We start from the raw sequence: 17,240 nt of genomic DNA, 5'->3' as shown, positions 1-17,240 counted from the left end.
AATCAGCTGCTGTCCTGGTAGACGTGCCTGAGCTGTTCCATTGACAAGAATTAAATCTCCATGGAGGACAATTAAATCTACCCTGAAAAAAACCCCACATTAAAACTGCAGAGCAGGAAACAAGAAGGTCCTGGGTTTGAATCACTTTTCTGAGATGGATGGATATTTTATCACAATTAATCTGATTAATTGTTTCAGTCCTATTAAATAGCACTTAATTTTTACTTTTTATAGCAATTTGTTTGAGCAAAAATAAACATTGTTCTATTTATTCTACAAACTACTGACAAAATGTCTGATATTCAGAGCAAAAATTTAGTATTTATTTGCAGAAAATGAGAAATGGTTAAAATAACGAAAAGGTTGCAGCGTTTTCAGATCTCAAATAATACAGAGAAAACAAGTAAATATTGATTTAGAAACAACAATACTAATGTTTTAACTCAGGAAGAGTTCAGGAATCAATATTTGGTGGAATAACCAGGAGGTTTCCAGTGGGGTTCAGTGCAGTGGGCTCTTATTTTGTTTTTACAGAGCTGTATATATTATAAAAACTATGTATATTATCCTTCTACCTTTATAAATATCCACTACTCTCCTTTGTTCTATCACATAAATTTCCACTAAAATACGTTGAAGTTTGTGGTTGTAACATGACAAAAGAAAGCTCAAGAGGTGTGAATATTGTACCTAACCAGAAGAGCAGTGGTTTATTGTTTCCCGTGTCAGAATGCATTAGTTAATGCATGCAAGTGAGATTCAGTGCAGCAAAGTGTCATTGAAGGCAGTGGATATCAAGAGGCTCATAAGAGGGTTGGTGGATGATGAGACCCTGCAGAGCAACAAGGACCTTCTCTCAGATTCATCTAATGGAGTAGAAAAGGAATTAGAGGGAAAGATGATCAGCGGATCTGTTCCCGAGCGTTAGTCTGTCTGCTGTGATTCACCACATAATGTTGTGATTCACATCATCCGCAGTGAAAAAGATAAGTGGCTCTAAATATAGTTCTGAGAAGAGTGGGCTTGATGTTCAGGTTTTCATCCATCCGTCGTTTACACACACTTATCCTGGTGGGGTCGTGTGGAGGGCTGCAGCCTATCAGCAAGAGGACGGAGACTGTGGCCGAAACGATTAATCAGATTAATTATGATTAATCAGTTATTGAAATAATCGGCAACTAATTTAGTAATTGATTAATTCTTACCTGTAGTAAACAAACTCCAAAAAAAGCCAATTCCTAAAAGAACAACACAGTCAAAGCAGTAATTAAGTCAAAACTGTAATATATATATAGATATACATTTTCCAGAACTCTTCAAGTGGTACAGTTTTGAATGTTCATTTCCTTATTTAAGAAAAAGGAATTGAATTATTTGTTTATTTGCATTTTAATATAATTTTATCAAGTTTTCTTTTTGTTTTTTTATGTTTATCATATATTCTTGTCTGACATTTTACTTGTTCAAAATAAATAGTTTATTTCAGTACTGTATAGAAAAGGCTTAAATAAAAAATCTGCAGGAGGTGCCAATTTTTTATTGAAATAATCATCAATTAATTTAGTAATTGATTAATTGTTTAAAGAGACTTCCAGTAGTCAATTCACTAACCATGTTGTAAACATATTTAATGAGGAATTAGCATTTACAGGTTTCAGATACCAAATAATGTCAGCTATCCTTGACTATATGAACATTATTTTAAATAGTTGTTTTATGATTAAGAACATCTTATTTACAATGTGCTTTTCAACTGCATCAAACTGGAAACACCATCTGTATTTTCATAGTTTGTAATTATCCATAATCCTCATTGATGTTCCCTTGTGACTCAACAAATAGCATGTTTTAAAATCTTCAATGACTTCAAACAGATATCAACAAGGTAATCTGTTTCAGACTGCGCTCACGTAAAAAGAAACTACTACTTACTTGGAGTTGAAGCTGCTACCTTTACATAAAATTTTGGACGTTTTACAAAATTTAATGTCTTTGATGAAGCGTAACTGTTTTGATGTTGAAACATTAAAACTGAATGAAAAGTTTTCAACCAGTGGTCAGCTTGCTGCGGCGAGGCCAGCTGGTCTGGTGGGAACAGGAAGGGGGAGCTGTTTTTCTAACCCGGCAGTCTTCTGCACAGAGCAGCTGGTTGAATCTGACTTTAATAACAAAAAATCATAATAGAAATGTGACAATATTACATACTTAATTAGGAAACATTGAATTTGTTTCAGATGTTACGATCAGAAGAGGTTGTAACAACATGAATCATTCTGCCAGCAGCCTTACATGTCAATACTTAGAAACAGGGCCGTCCCAAGACTTTTTGGGGCCCTGAGCAGATTTTCAATTGGGCCCCCAACATAATTTCTAAGATACTCTATGTGTGTAACGCAACTACTATCATTAGTGTCATTTGTAATTATTTTACATCATACAAATGTTATTATGGCTATTGATTTTAGCATTACAGGATTGCAAACTAAAATAAAAAATATTTGGATTCTGAAATGCAGTGTTGTATTTAAGTGTGACATATTATTTTAACTGATAAACATTAAATTTACTGTAAACAAGTCAACAAATCGGATATCTTATATTTTCCTAAAGGTGGCAGCAGCTAACAGCAGTAAGAAGCTATTTGGGTAACAACTATAAAAAATAATAGAAGTAATTTTTCATGTGTAGTTTGTGGTTTTTGTTGTTGTTTTTTTACATACAGCTCTTTAAAAAATTAAGACTGAACCCCACTGGAAACCTCCTGGTTATTCCACCAAATATTGATTCCTGAACTCTTCCTGAGTTAAAACATTAGTGTTATTATTTCTAAATGAATATGAACCTGTTTTCTTTGCATTATTTGAGGTCTGGAAGCACTGCATCTTTTTCCTTATTTGACCATTTCTCATTTTCTGCAAATAAATACAAAATATTTGCTCTGAATATCAGATACATGTTGTCAGTAGTTCATAGAATAAATAGAACAATGTTTATTTTGCTCAAACAAATAGCTATAAAAAGTAAAAATTAAGTGGTCTCTTATTTTTTTCCAGATCTGTGTATATGTCAAGATGGCCTAAGCAGACCAAATGTATCCTATTAATCATATTCATACTCAACATTGTTTTGATCATTTCGAAGTAAAATACATTTAACACATTTGAATATTTACTAATTATACCCCGTAAAGCCTTTATTGATGAGCTTCATGTCCACCTCTCCCTGCTGCTCCTCTTTCTCTCCTTGTTAGTGAAACAGGAGTGAGTCCATTTCCTCTGAGAAACATGATCAAGCTGCTTCCCTCACATACATGAGGTGATTTGAAAGAAATTGGCTCCAGTCCCAGCGGAGAGGCTGCTATAAATCATGACATGCTGATGTTTGTCCTCAATTTGTCCTTTATGAATGATATGGAGGAGATAAAGAGAAACAAGAGCATCTTCCAGGGACATGCTTTGCTGAGTGAGAAGGTGGTTCTCATTCTGACTTTTACAATTCCCACCGGCAGACTGGGATAGCTTTGGGAATAACAGCAGCACAGAGACACTCCTGTACTTCTATTTCTGTTGTTAATTAGATCCAAGATACATAATTGGTTGAAAGGACACAGTTATAAAGGGAAAAGGGGAACAAATGTGTAATAAAGATGATCCATGCAAAATTGTGTTGAAAAATTATTTTCAGATAATATTTTATCTTCCAAATATCTTTGTTTGTGCATTTGATTCATGGGGGGGGGGGAAAGTGGAGGAACGTTTCTTAAATCTGAAGCTATTGGTAAGCTGACTGGAGGTGTGGGTTGTTGAGTTCATTTAAAATATCTAGAAAGTTTTAAAAAAATGCTAGATTTATTTTTTTAAAATTAAATATGCTTTAAACCACGTGTCAAACTCGAGGCCCGTGGGCCAAATCTGGCCCGCCACATCTTTTTATGTGGCCCTTCGATTCTAGCCTAAACACTAAATGTGGTTAAATATGTTATCAATTCAATGCAGTTTTTATCTGTTTACTGCCAAATTATTTAAATCAGTGTCTCCAGTGTCTTGAGAATTATCATGGAAATTCACCCAAAAGCAACAAATCTTCACACTTGTCATGATGGGTTCCAGTTTCTTAACCCACATGCAGAACACCAAGAGAACGGGAAATCAAATAAATAAAATTTATTTGAACAATATGAAAATGTTGGTGAAAGGATCTGGTCCTTGGGGGAGGGAGGGAGGAACACGGGGTCATCTGCACACTGAAGAGCAGCGAGGAAGATGGTGAGTTTGAGAGAGAGAGGCAACAAGAACCGATTACTAGAAGGTCTTCTAAGGAAACCACAGAGAGCTAACTCAGAGGACTCAGAGTACCATTACTGGCAAACACTCAGGCGACGAGGTGCTGGCAGTCTGCTCCTCTTAAGTTCCAGGATGATTGGGTGATGAGTCACAGGTGCGCTGACTGAGTCAGCAGGCACGCCCCTCCAGGTGTGCAGCTTCTAACACCATCTGGTGGATAAAGGATGAAGCAGCAGGCGAACAGAGAAAAACTCCACAAAGAAAACCAAAAACCCCTGTTCCCAACAGCACTTTTCTGAGCTAAAACATAATAGAGTTTATTGCTGATTTTTCTCAAAAATTGTCAAAAACTTTCTTACTTGTACTAAACAGCTGCTTCAGATTTAATTGATGTCAGATTACAGACCATGATCTATTCAGCGAGTAATAAAAAGTAGCACTTACCGTAATAAATAAGCGCAAAAATCGCAAATATTTCCATATTAATACCACAAACACTTTGATTTTTATTGCAAAAATAATAAATAGAATCACGAAATCCTGGAGGGACTGAAAAGAAGTTCAATAATATTATTTAATTTAAAGAATTCATTGATACTTTAGCAATTTGGTGAACAGCTTTTATCCGGCCCTTTAAGAGCATTTATGATCTTGACTTGACAAAAAACGACAATGAGTTTGACACCCCTCCTTTAAGGTGACAGTCTAGTTTGTGTATGTCTACATACCCTTTAAAGACATGCAGAGGTTATGTCATATGAAAAACATGACACACTGAATATGAATAAAACATATTTTTGTTTGGGAAACAAAAACATTGAAACATTTGAATGAGTTTGCGTTCACAAAAGCTCTGTTTAGTCCACTTTAATCAACTTAGGTTAATTGGTCTAGAAAATCTGGTTTGTATGTGAACTACTAATAGATTAATCATTGTGAAAGGCAGAGGTTGCACTGGCTTTAATTCTGGGTTAACAGATTAAGAGGTGGGGAATGCAAATGCAGATTTTTGTTAACTTAATTAACAAAATTAAGGCGCTATTCTCATGGGAAGTAATGAAGCGAACACCTTGGTGTTCACCTGAACAACAATCTGGTTGGTGATGCAACAGTAAAGATGAAGACAAAGAGACATAGCAGCATCCAGTTGTTGATCACATGAATAGTGTGATGTGAAAAAAGTGTTGTTACGACTGAAAAACCACCTTATCCTAGCCTAGAGCAAAAACTTTTTCTTGAAAAACTCAAGAGATTGGTTGAATTTGATCAAACGCGAAGGCTGTAAACGACCAAAACGTCCTGAAAACTGGGCCTTCAATCCAAAATGGCCGACTTCCTGTTTGGTGTGAACCATGGCTGCAAGAGTCTTTTCCATGTGTCTTGGGGAGTTCTATAAGGGCACCAAATTTCATGCCTGTACAATGAAGTAAGGTCAATGAGGAGGGTAATTTGAAAGTTGCCAGGGGGCACTGTGGAGCCGTTTCTGTTGTTAAATTACAACCTTAAAATATGTAATTTTCACACAGGCTAGACACATCTGCCAACTTTGGTGAGTTTTTGAATATGTTAAGGCCTTGAAAAAGCCAATTAATTTGACAGAAGAATCAGAATAATAAACAGTATTATCCCAATAGGCCTAATAAAAGAAACCATCCTCCTCCTACTACCACATCCTGCCATCTTCTTCGTCCTTTTCGCCAGTATGTTGATCACCTGACTTGTGTGATGTGAAAAAAGTGCTTCATTAAGGCTGAAAAACCATCTCAAGCTAGTGCAAAAAAGTTTTTTCTCAAAAAACTTTTGTTTTTTCAATATAGGTGTGTTTCCATTAAGCCAGGGGTGTCAAAGTCATTTTTGTTTTGGGCTAAATCAAGATCATGAATGCTTTTAAAGGGCCTTTTGTGGCAGAATGTATTGATAAAACTTGTTCACAAAAAGTTAAATATATCAATGAATTCTTTAAATTAAATAATATTATTGAACATCTTTTCAGCCCCTTCAGGATTTCATGATTCTTTTTGTAATTTTTAAAAAAATCAAAGTGTTTGTGGTACTAATTTGGAAATATTTGCAATGTTTATGACGGTAAATGCGACTTTTTATTACTCGCTGTATAGATCATGGACTATAATCCGACACCAATTAAGGCTGTGGCAGCTGTTTAGTACAAGTAAGAAAGTTTTTGACAATTTTTGAGAAAAATCTGCAATAAACTCCCTATTATGTTTTAGCACAAAAAAGTGCAGGGATTTGTTGATTTTATGCAAATTTCCACAATAACTCTCAAGAAACCGGAGGGTCTGATTTATATAATTTATCAGTAAACAGATAAAAACTGCATTGATTTGATTGATAACATAATATTAAAGCTCATTTAGTGTTTAGTCTAGAATCTAGAGGGCCACACAAAAAGCTACAGCGGGCCAGATTTGGCCCACGGGCCTCGAGTTTGACATACGTGCATTAAGCGATTTTATTTTTGTGATTTCAATTTGCACAACTTTATTAATAGAAACACGGATAGTGTCTTCTGTCAGAGGCTTCTTGAGATGTTGCTGTAATACAGACTGCTACAGGAGATCCTTCAGCATCTACAAGTCTTTGAAGAAGAAAAATTACATTCAATTCCCACTGGGATTAATACAGTATTTGACTTTGAATTAAACTTAACAGTTATTTGGAACTCCATGTTGCTTTATCCCATAAAATCCCAATGAAATCCAGTGACGTTTGCGGTGCAAACTGAGCATGACGTAATTTCCAGATTACAGTTCTGACTTTCTAAGCAAATGAGCCGTGGAGTGCTGGTGTTTGGGTGTAATGTTCCTTTAAAGGCTGTTGCCCCCTGCAGCGTCGTCATTGCGCAGAACAGTTTGAACCAAAAAGCGGAGTGACCTTCCTCCGCTTCCAGTCTGAGAGGGGCAGCACTGAAGCAAGAAGCCGCTCACAGCTCCCAAAGTCCACCGCTACAGCCTCAGAAATGAACAACAACTTAGTCGGAGATGAAGTCGGGTGAGATATGCCTAAAAGAGCCTCCCTGTGTTTCCACAAGAACATTTTTCTGCTGTTTTGTAACTTGCAGCCTGCGCTCTGTGTTGTCAAGCTGTCATTTGACAGCTAGCTGCGGCTAAGCTCGGTTAGCTTCAGTAAGCCGGAGGAAACGCGGCTAAAAAGTGAAACTAGTGAGTGAGTTGTTTGTATTGTGGCTTGTGGCGATTTACACCCGGTTCACCTGCGGTCGTGACAAACTACTTGTCAAATCGGTTTTTACTGTTGTCACTTATTTCTAGTTAGCTCCAAGCAGCAGAGCTAGTTTTGCTAGCGCTCGGCAGCGAGGCGATAGTCAGCTCTTGACTCCGCCGCGGCTAGGACATTTAGCGGGCACTGCTGGAGAACGGAGCATCCTCTCCTGCACCGGGCTCTCGGTTTTTACATCTATCGACTCATATGTTGTGTCGATTATCTCCACCGGGTAGCTGGTTGAACAGTTAAAACGGACGCTGAACTTCACAGTTATTCAGTCGGCACCGGGAGTTTGGTTCGCTCCGCATGCAGCGAGCCGAGCGACAGCGCTTCGCTTCGCTGTGGTCGGGCTCTCATGGTTGAATGCTGGTGGTTTCTAGTTAGCTCCCCCAACGTCACGGCTCTGTCCCGGGCTGACTTACGTGGCAGGACGTTTCGTGTAAAACACCTCTTTATTGTCGATGCCGCTGCTTGCAGTATTTAAAGCGCAAAGTGGCGAACAGCGAACATTAAAACGCGGTGATTTTAAGCGTTGCACCGTGTGTTTATATCCTGATGTTGCAGCAGCTTGTGTGTGTGTGTGTGTTTTTCTTTAAACTTATAATGTATCCACACATTTTAACAGAAGCTCTGTTTTTCCTCTCAGTTTATCTCTTTACTATAACTAGTGATTATGTTTGGTCTCATCTTTTAGGAAACTTTTTGTAGGTGGACTGGACTGGAGTACGACACAAGGTAAGTTCTGCTGCTACAACATAAGTAGGTATGTCAGGAAAATAAAACTATAGATGTCATTGCATACTCTTAATTTGTTGAATATGGCATTGACTGTCAGTGCCAATAAAATCACAAGTTCTTCACTCACCCAACTTGTCAAATATACAACTGGCAAGAAATATTTGAATGCATTGTATGTAAAACCCAATGAAATGCTGCATTCAAGTATTGCACAAATTGTTTACTGATTGTAATTCCATATGCTCTGCTTCTCTATTCAAAACAAACATTTCCTTGTCAAAGCACATTAAAATAACTTTCAAATGATACCAGCATCATGCTAGGACTCCAGTTAATATCCTGCGACTTTTAGATGCATCCCTGCTCCAGCACACCTGAATCAAACGGCTCATCAGCATCTTTTAGCTCTGCAGAGGTCTGGAAAAGAGCCATTACTTTACATCAGGTGTTTAGAGTAGAATAAAAATACTTTTTATTGTCCCACACTGGGGAAATTTTGGGTGCAACGGAAGTAAAGTGACAGGCAATCAAAGCCTGTAAAGTACCACGAAGGTGAAAATATATAAAAACAGAATTAAGAATAATTTACTGTACTGTAACAGTAGAAATGCAACATAAAAATACTCTGCAGTTATTAAAAATTGTGTATTCTGAGATGGAGGTGGGCAGAATACACAAAAATTGTACTCAAGTAAAAGTACTTGAACATGTTTTTACTCAAGTAAAAGTAAAGAGTAGCCATCCAAGAAATTACTCAAGAAAGAGTGAAAAAGTATTTGATAAAAGGTCTACTCAAGTGCTGAGTTACTGATCAAATGATCAATCATTTAATATTTAAAAGTTACATAATCAGACAGACCAAAATATAAAGTTAAGTGGAAATTTTGGTATTTTAAGGATGAAAATTACAGTAATTCAAAGAAGTAACAAAAATAACAAAATCAGGCAAAAGAAAATCTTTCTAAATCGGTTTCTTTCAATAAAAAAAACTTGTGCAACTTGAACAAAAACTCCAAGCGTGTGTCTGTCTGGTGAAGAGTAGAAATACTTCATAATAAAATTACTTAAATAAAGTTCAGCACAGTAAAAATACTCTTAAAATTCTGTTTTTTTTCCCCCCAAAAAGTTACTCAAGTAAATGTAATTGAGTAATTGTAATTATGTACTTCCAAACTGTGTGCCACTGAGTAGGATCGTTTTAAAAGTAATATACAAAATGTGTGTTTGTGTCTTAAAAACAACAAACTGTTCACAATAAGTGACAATTACAGGAGGTTGTTGGGAGCGGTAATGGTAACAGAGTTGAACAGCAGATCGGAGGAAGGATCTACGTTAACGCTCCTTTGTGCACGTAGGATACAGCAGTCTGTTACTGCAGGAGCTCTTTAGTTCAGCAACACATTGTCCAGCAGTGACATTATATTACTTATTCCTTCCGTCTCCCATCACCTGAACGGGGTCAAAAGGTCGTTCTAGGACAGAACTGGTGCTGGATAGTTCATCTACAGGACTGGATTGGTTAAAATTAAAAGGATACAACATTTAGAAAGCTAATAATCTGGGTAGCTGATCTCATTTTAAAGAAATTAAAATAATAAAGTCCTAATTCAGAAATGTGAATATAAATATATTTAGCAGATATTTCCCTGAAACATTCATAGATGCTCTACTTTTTTAAAATGCTTTTAATAAAATCTGTTAATTGATTTGTATTAGTTTAATCAGCCAGAAAGTCATGATTGTTATTGTAAAATATTTTAACCTTTTAAAATGACTAATTATATTCTGAAACAAAAAGTCATCCTGCTTACATTGATGTAAACATGAGAGTTAAATGTGGACTCATCGATCAAATGATCATGTAGCAAATCAGTTGATATAGAGCTAATATTTAAGGTAAATCAAATCCACCTGGTTTACGTCATTAACATTAGTAGATGGCAAATTATATTCTAAAAAGGTTTTCCATTATCGATGTCATTTATTGAAACTGCAGTCTTCATCATAAAATAGTCCTGCTATAATAATAATACTAATAATAATAAGGATAGTGCTATTATAAAACCACAGAAATTTTGCATATTATTTTTTGACTAAATGTGAAATAAAAATCTGAAGAACTGACAACCAAGTACAAGAAACCATCTGATAACTGGGCCTGAAATCTGTAGCATTTCTAAAACAATAAATTTTAATAATGGTCATTACATGATGATAAATTCATTACTTCTCTTTGCTATCAGTTATGCAGAACCAGAGCTGATAGTAAAACAAGGCATGTTTATTACTCTTACTTAAGTTTTTACTTATTAGTAGAGATGCACAGATTTCAGTTTATCTTTAAGGCACCAATTCCAACGTTTATTCTAAGTACATTTTAATTCATAAGAGAAAAATGTGCTGCTGGGGTTTTTTCATACAGGAATTGGTTTTGAATCCAAATGACTTTGAATGAATAATCTAAATGTTTGCTTTAAGCAATAAATTACATACCTTTATAAAAAAGAAAAGTCAAAGTACATGCAGTTGGTTGATGCATTTATTTACTAAAATTGTTGGAGAATTTTATTTTTGCTGGATTAATTGTACAGGTTTGCAACCAAATGAACCATTTTTGTCTTCAGTTCTGTTGTATCTTTTAATCTTAATCTTTTCAGGGGAAAAATGGAATTAATAATCTGTTATCAAAATTTATCATTTTTAAACCACTGCCATTTTTGTCTGTTTTGACATTTTAAAACAAAAGAAAAATATACATTTTATTATTTCATCTGCTGATCAAATGCAAAATGTATCAATTGATTAGTCTCTCTCTATTAATTATGGTTGCATCATAGAAAGGAAATAATGTTAGAGGCCAAACGGCTGCAGGAAATACTGATTTGTTTCTGCTTTGATCTTTCTCTTTCAAGTCATTCAAAGTATTTTCCAGATATGATCTAATAAGTGTTAATGATTTTCTTTTTAAAGGGAAGTGTTTTTGTTTGTTGAGACAGTTTAGTTTTATTTAAATGCACATCTTTATGATGCTTTCACATAATATTTGGTAGGAAAAACTGTAAATCAAAAGCAGTTGGTTTATATTTACGTCCCGCTTGCATTTAGACCCAACAGGAGTCGACTACCAGGTTTGCTTGGAGCCCTTCTGCAGCTCATGGCTAATTTGCCGTTGTTTAACTTTGCACAAGAGCTTGTCCGTATTTACCGACGTCTTAACTGTAAGATCTGCACCACAGTTCTGCGTAACTCTGTGGCTTTTCTTCTGCGCCGATGCCCCAGGGCTTTTCAGCAAAAAGAAAACCGATTATGCTAGCTCTCCAAAGTGACTTCTCACTTGTTCAAACTTGCTCGTCTTGGTTGAATCGGCTCCCTGGGTGTGTGCTGGGTTTGCAGTGCTTGGTAGCATGCTTGGCACTAGGTCTGTGCTTTGTTTGCTCTTGGGGAGTTTCTGTATGTGTCTTATCCTAACTTAATGTTTTCATGTAAATAGTCCAATCCCTGGTAATCTGATACAACATAAATTCAAGGTCGCAGGAGGATTTTCAGGGTTTAGCAGCTCAGGATGCTTTACTTTTGCACTTCTTTTTGTCCCACTTACATCTTCAGAGCAACTTTAAGTGCTAAGCATAAATTCATCCTCCATTTATCATAATGAAAGCACAAAAAAAATCTAAATCCTGCTTGTATTTCTTGATTCTGTTCTTGAATCTGTGGTTGTAATTTCCTACAATGCTGTGAAATATCAATGCAATGTCTGTCTCTGCATTTTTAGAAACATTGAGAAACTACTTCTCGCAGTATGGAGAGGTAGTAGATTGTGTCATCATGAAGGACAAAACCACAAATCAGTCGCGAGGCTTCGGCTTTGTTAAGTTCAAAGACCCTAATTGTGTACGAACAGTGCTGGAGACAAAGCCACATAACCTTGATGGAAGAAATGTGAGTATTTTAGGCTGTTAAACTGCTCTGCTTTGTGCTAACTGTGCATAAACATATTTCATATTTATAGGAAACTATTTGAGGAAAAAGAGAAATTCTTAGCAGACTGATGATGGTTTGCTTGACTAGATCTTTCTGTGCAGTCCTATGAGTGAAATGTTATGTTTAGAGTAAATATAAGATTTTATTGTCTATACAAATATAGACAATAAAGTCTATATGTATATAGACTTTCTATATGTATATAGACTTTATAACTAAACTAAGAGCCCACTGCACTGAACTGAACCCCATATTTGGTGGAATAAACTTAGTTTATTCCACCAAATATTTCACCAAATATGAAATATTGATTTCTGAACTCTTCCTGAGTTAAAACATTAGTATTGTTGTATCTAAATTAATATAAACTTGTTTTCTTTGCATTATTTGAGGTCTGAAAACACTGCATCTTTTTTGTTATTTTGACCATTTCTCACTTTCTGCAAATAAGTACAAAATGTTTGCATGGAATTTCAGAGACATGTCAGTAGTTTATAGAATAAAAGAACAATGTTCATTTTACTAAAACATATACCTATAAAGAGTAAAATCAGAGAAACTGACCATTTTAAGTGGTCTCTTAATTTTTTTTCAGATATATATAGGTACATTTAAAAAAAGTAAGAGTAAGTTAATTTATTTAAGTGTATCAGTTAGTTTAAGTCTTTAAAGTCTCAGTTGATGGAAAAACACATTTTCTCTTTTGCAGTATCATGTAAAATCAACAGATATTTTTTAAGAAGAGATATTTGTCTGCAGAAAAGTATTTTCATGATACATGCACTCAGTTCTTAGTGGGGTTCTGCTGAGGCGGTAAAGGAGTCCAAGTTGCTCTAAAATGTATTTCTAATGTAAGAAAAGGCTTCAAATCTGGAGAATGGGCCAGTTTTATCAGAATAATCAATAGAATACTCTAACAAAAATAATCATTAGTTGCAGCAGGCGTCATGTTTGTTGTCGCGTTAATATGATGCATCATTAGGCGTTTAGCTCATGAATCTACATTTGACTTTCTGCTGTCCTTCTCTGTGAGAATGTTGTGGAAATATTTCCTCCGCCTCTCCCGTCAGATTGACCCAAAGCCATGCACACCCAGAGGAATGCAGCCCGAAAAGTCTCGGACCAAGGAGGGCTGGGTAAGAGTAATCTGATTACTTCTCAGATAAAACACGGTTATTAAACAAGATGGCGGCTTTGGGCGGGCTGACGTCACTCTGAACGAAACCGATGGAGTTCAATGATGGAGGGAAAAAAATCCATATTTTCCTAAAATTAAATATTTAAAAACAAAAAATGTGCTTAACTGTAGCTACTTCATGATTACACATTTTCCTGGGTGATAAATTGTTCCAGAAATTGTTTCGATAAATAATAATATTGTTTTGAGGCCATTTTTAAGTGCTATATTTATTATTTTCATTAATTAATGAAAGTTTGCCTTCTCAAAGACGAATAAACTTTAACTCTGTACAGAACATTTTAAATATCCAAAATAAAACCAACAACCAAAAACAATAAATAAAACTGAAGTAAAAACAATTAATAAATTGGATTATGATGTCTCTGTAAGTAAAATTACCCTTCAGAAATTTTACATTTAGCTCATTTTAACTGATATAATTAATTAATTGCTTAATTTGAGACTTAATTGATTTATTGCCTAGCCCTATCATGCAGTCACACATTAAATTTCTTATCTATGATTTTCCTGTCTCTGTGGTTCCTTAGTAATTTGTAGAAACATTTTTAACATTTAAGTTGGATTTGAAAATAAACTGGATTTTATGATGCAAACCCCCCCCCCCCAATAGCTCTCAGCATTGAATTTATTTAGGCAATGAGAAATCTTTCCTCCAACTTGGATAATTTTTGGGTCAACCAGCAAAGCTGGAATCATTTTAAGTGACATATTTGGCTGTACAAAGACTGAATGTCAGCTTTTTAACTCCCCCCCAAGTTAATCAGCTGGTTTTTACTAAAAAAAGTCAAGATTAAATGGATAAAAAATAAGTTATCTAAGCAGCGTCTTGCTTTTATTGCCAGATTGCCGCAGCAGAGAAAAGCTCTGCGGTTGATTGTAAGTGGAAGATGCCGTGTTCTAGACTGGAGCTGCATTGACTTGACATGTTAAGAATTATACCCCAGGGCAGTAGAAGAGCCTAATTTCTTCTGCACCGTCTAAATAGATGATAGCGTACTGACCTCCTCCTCCTCCTGAAGTGATACTGTAACACACTTTGATATCAAATCCATCCACTCTCTTGCTTTTTTTTATTTCAGAAGGGCAGCAAAGCTGATAGCAATAAATCTAAGAAGATATTTGTAGGTGGAATTCCCCATAACTGCGGAGAGCCTGAACTCAGGGACTATTTCAATAGATTCGGAGTGGTAAGTATCACTGCTGCCCATTTAGTGTTGGTTAAAATCACATTAATGTAAAATAAAAGCACCATCAGATTTCCTCTGGTTTTGTTTTTTCTGTTGCATTTAAGTTTTTCAGACACAGATAACCTGAGTGAATATAAATCACAGTTTTCAAATGATGATTTTGTTCATTAAAAGAAAAAAAAAAGCCAGCCAAACCAACTTGATTCTATGTGAAAAACTGAGTGTCTGCAACTTCTTGCTCCAGCGCCCCTGAATCAAATGAATGACTAAAGCTGAAGTAGAAAGTTTTGAGAAAACCCAGAGACTTGGAGTCTTTTCACACCTGATAGTCCAGTAGACTCTGTTTGGTTTGGGACCAAAGTTGCAACATTTGTTTGCCAGCTGGTGCGCTTCTCCTTCTCACTGCACTGTCAAACGGACCAAACCCTTTGAAAAACCTTTTTCCCTCCTCACCTGTGGGGGCGCTGCATCAAGAACTACTGAAGAAGATGCTGAATCCTACTAACCTTTGAAAAAATGTATACAAAAACAAAGTGGTGTCACATTTAGTAGGATTTCACTTTTGCTTTTGGTAAAAAACAATGAGCCATTCCTCCAGTTAGGGCTAGACTCACGTTTGTTTGGGTTGTATTTACCCAGAATGCCCTGTGCTGTATTCCACTTCCTGCTTTTGGAGTGTTTTCTGATCCGCTTGGGATTCACATATGCATTCAAACCGCACCAGAGTTCAAACCAGACTTTGATTTTATTTTTTGGTTCGCATTAGAGTTTGATGCGAACGAATGAAGTAGGGTTTAATTACAGCGGACTAAACAGGGCTGGTGGGAATGCACCTTTAATGCTAAAATTAGTTGAATAAGCTTGACTTACAGGTTCTCAGCTCCTCCTCCACAGCGGATTGTATCGAACTTGAGAAATTGCCAATTTTTCCATAACTTTAAATTATTTCCCCATCTTTATCAAAGCTGCAGAACAGCAGCAATTTTGAGCTTGAGCCACTGTACTCACTGTCGTGGAGGTGGGTGTGAGCAGCATGTTTACAAGTATGATTGACAGCACTAAGACCCTCCTCTTGGCTCTGATTGTTTTTGAGCAGGAGCGTTGTATTTCTGCAGATGGCAATAGGACCACAGGGAGGAGATGGAGGAAATTGATTTAGTTTTTCACATATTATCTCTCATACTGTCAGGAGATTGTAGCAGCTTTAATAATTAGTTAAAAAAAAATAAACCTGCTGATTGCCAGTAATGCTGGAGCAGTGATGCATCCAGGTGTTGGAGGACGGGGTTGCAGACAGCTGATTTACAATAACTGATGATCTTTTGTGTGGCTGAAATGTTTAAATTCAGCCACAATTAAGGGTTATTGAGCGTCAGTGGTCTGTTCTCCATTAGATACAAGTGCAGATTTTGACTAGACCAACCCCCAGAAACTTTCATTGTGTTTTTTTTTAGCCAGAGATGAAGTGACTGCTCGTCAAAATTTGCTTTAGCTTAATGTAACGATCCGATGGGCGAACATTTTCCTTCAGGATTTTTTTGGTGTGCAGCAGAGTTTAGTAATTCCAAGCTGTCCAGATCCTCATACTACCGGCACCGTGTTTGACCATCAGTATGATGATCTATTTCTGAAATGCTGCTTTACACCAGATGTAATGGGACTTTTTTTTTCTCATTAATAGACAAAATATTTTCTCAAAAATGTCAAAAGATTCTTTGTTTTTGTCCCTTTTAGCCTCTGATCTCTTCTATGGATGCCATTTTATTTGCTGAGCATCTTTCCTGTTGAATCATCATCACTTATTTCACTGAAGCAAATAAGACCAGCGTGGTTTAGATGTGGTTCTGGGTTCTTTTGTGACCCGGATGAATCGCCACTTCACTCCTGGAGTAGTTTTTGTAGGCTGGCCAGATGTACTCCAGGTCTTTATAATTTGTTGTTTATGGCTCTCACTGTTTCACTGGAGTCTTGGAGCCTAGAGGGCAGCTGCACAGATCAGTTCATAAATACGCCCCAGTTCATTTTTCTATCACATAACACACACTGGCTGCCTGTAGTTGGTGGCCGGTGCTCCGAGGTGCGGCGCCCACATCAGCTGACGAGGCTAATTTGTGTTAAAGATGCAGATTTATCCGTTAATTGATAAGATCCAACAAAGTGTTTTGGAACCTTTTCCAGACTGATGGATGTCAATGGTTTTCTCATGCGTTATTAAATCTATTTTTTGGATTTTTTTTTAGCTTAAACTAGCAGGAGAAGGTTCTATTTGAGGAGATTCTGGATGCTGCAGCTCTGCTTGTAAAGTTGAACTGATATTTACGATTAATTACAGTAAATTGATTTAACAAAGTGAGCAGTTATTGTTTCACATAGTGGCTGGTTGCCTTGGATACCATTTTTTTCCATTTTAAATGAAATTATTTTGTAAAATAATCTACTCAGGTTACCTTTGTCTATCAATTTTGATTATTTGAATCTATAAAGCTACATTCACACAGCAGATCTTGATACTTTATTCTGATTTTGATTCTTCTTTTGCTTGTTTGTTCATACTACTAATTAAATGCGACCGCAATAAAATATCAGTTTACGACCCCAAGAAGAATG

The 17,240-nt window shown here is 36.2% G+C and overlaps 1 protein-coding gene across 4 annotated transcripts in view; it reads left to right on the top strand.

Moving 5' to 3' along the window:
• The first annotated feature begins 7,077 nt into the window (after nucleotides 1–7,077).
• dazap1 (DAZ associated protein 1) overlaps nucleotides 7,078–17,240 on the top strand; it is a 33,846-nt gene continuing 23,683 nt past the window's right edge. For 2 of the 4 annotated variants that reach the window (XM_032572786.1, XM_032572787.1), the window contains exons 1-5: nucleotides 7,081–7,295; nucleotides 8,221–8,261; nucleotides 12,037–12,203; nucleotides 13,316–13,381; nucleotides 14,526–14,633. In XM_032572786.1, the coding sequence (XP_032428677.1) occupies nucleotides 7,264–7,295; nucleotides 8,221–8,261; nucleotides 12,037–12,203; nucleotides 13,316–13,381; nucleotides 14,526–14,633 (414 nt within the window). In that variant the 5' untranslated portion in view covers nucleotides 7,081–7,263. Of the gene's footprint in view, nucleotides 7,296–8,220; nucleotides 8,262–12,036; nucleotides 12,204–13,315; nucleotides 13,382–14,525; nucleotides 14,634–17,240 lie in introns of all 4 variants that reach the window. The other 2 variants (XM_032572784.1, XM_032572785.1) reach the window with 2 other exon arrangements.

The sequence above is a fragment of the Xiphophorus hellerii genome, chromosome 9, assembly GCF_003331165.1.
Source record: "Xiphophorus hellerii strain 12219 chromosome 9, Xiphophorus_hellerii-4.1, whole genome shotgun sequence".
Taxonomy (NCBI): domain Eukaryota; kingdom Metazoa; phylum Chordata; class Actinopteri; order Cyprinodontiformes; family Poeciliidae; genus Xiphophorus; species Xiphophorus hellerii.
This window is presented reverse-complemented; position numbering and strand designations above follow the sequence as displayed.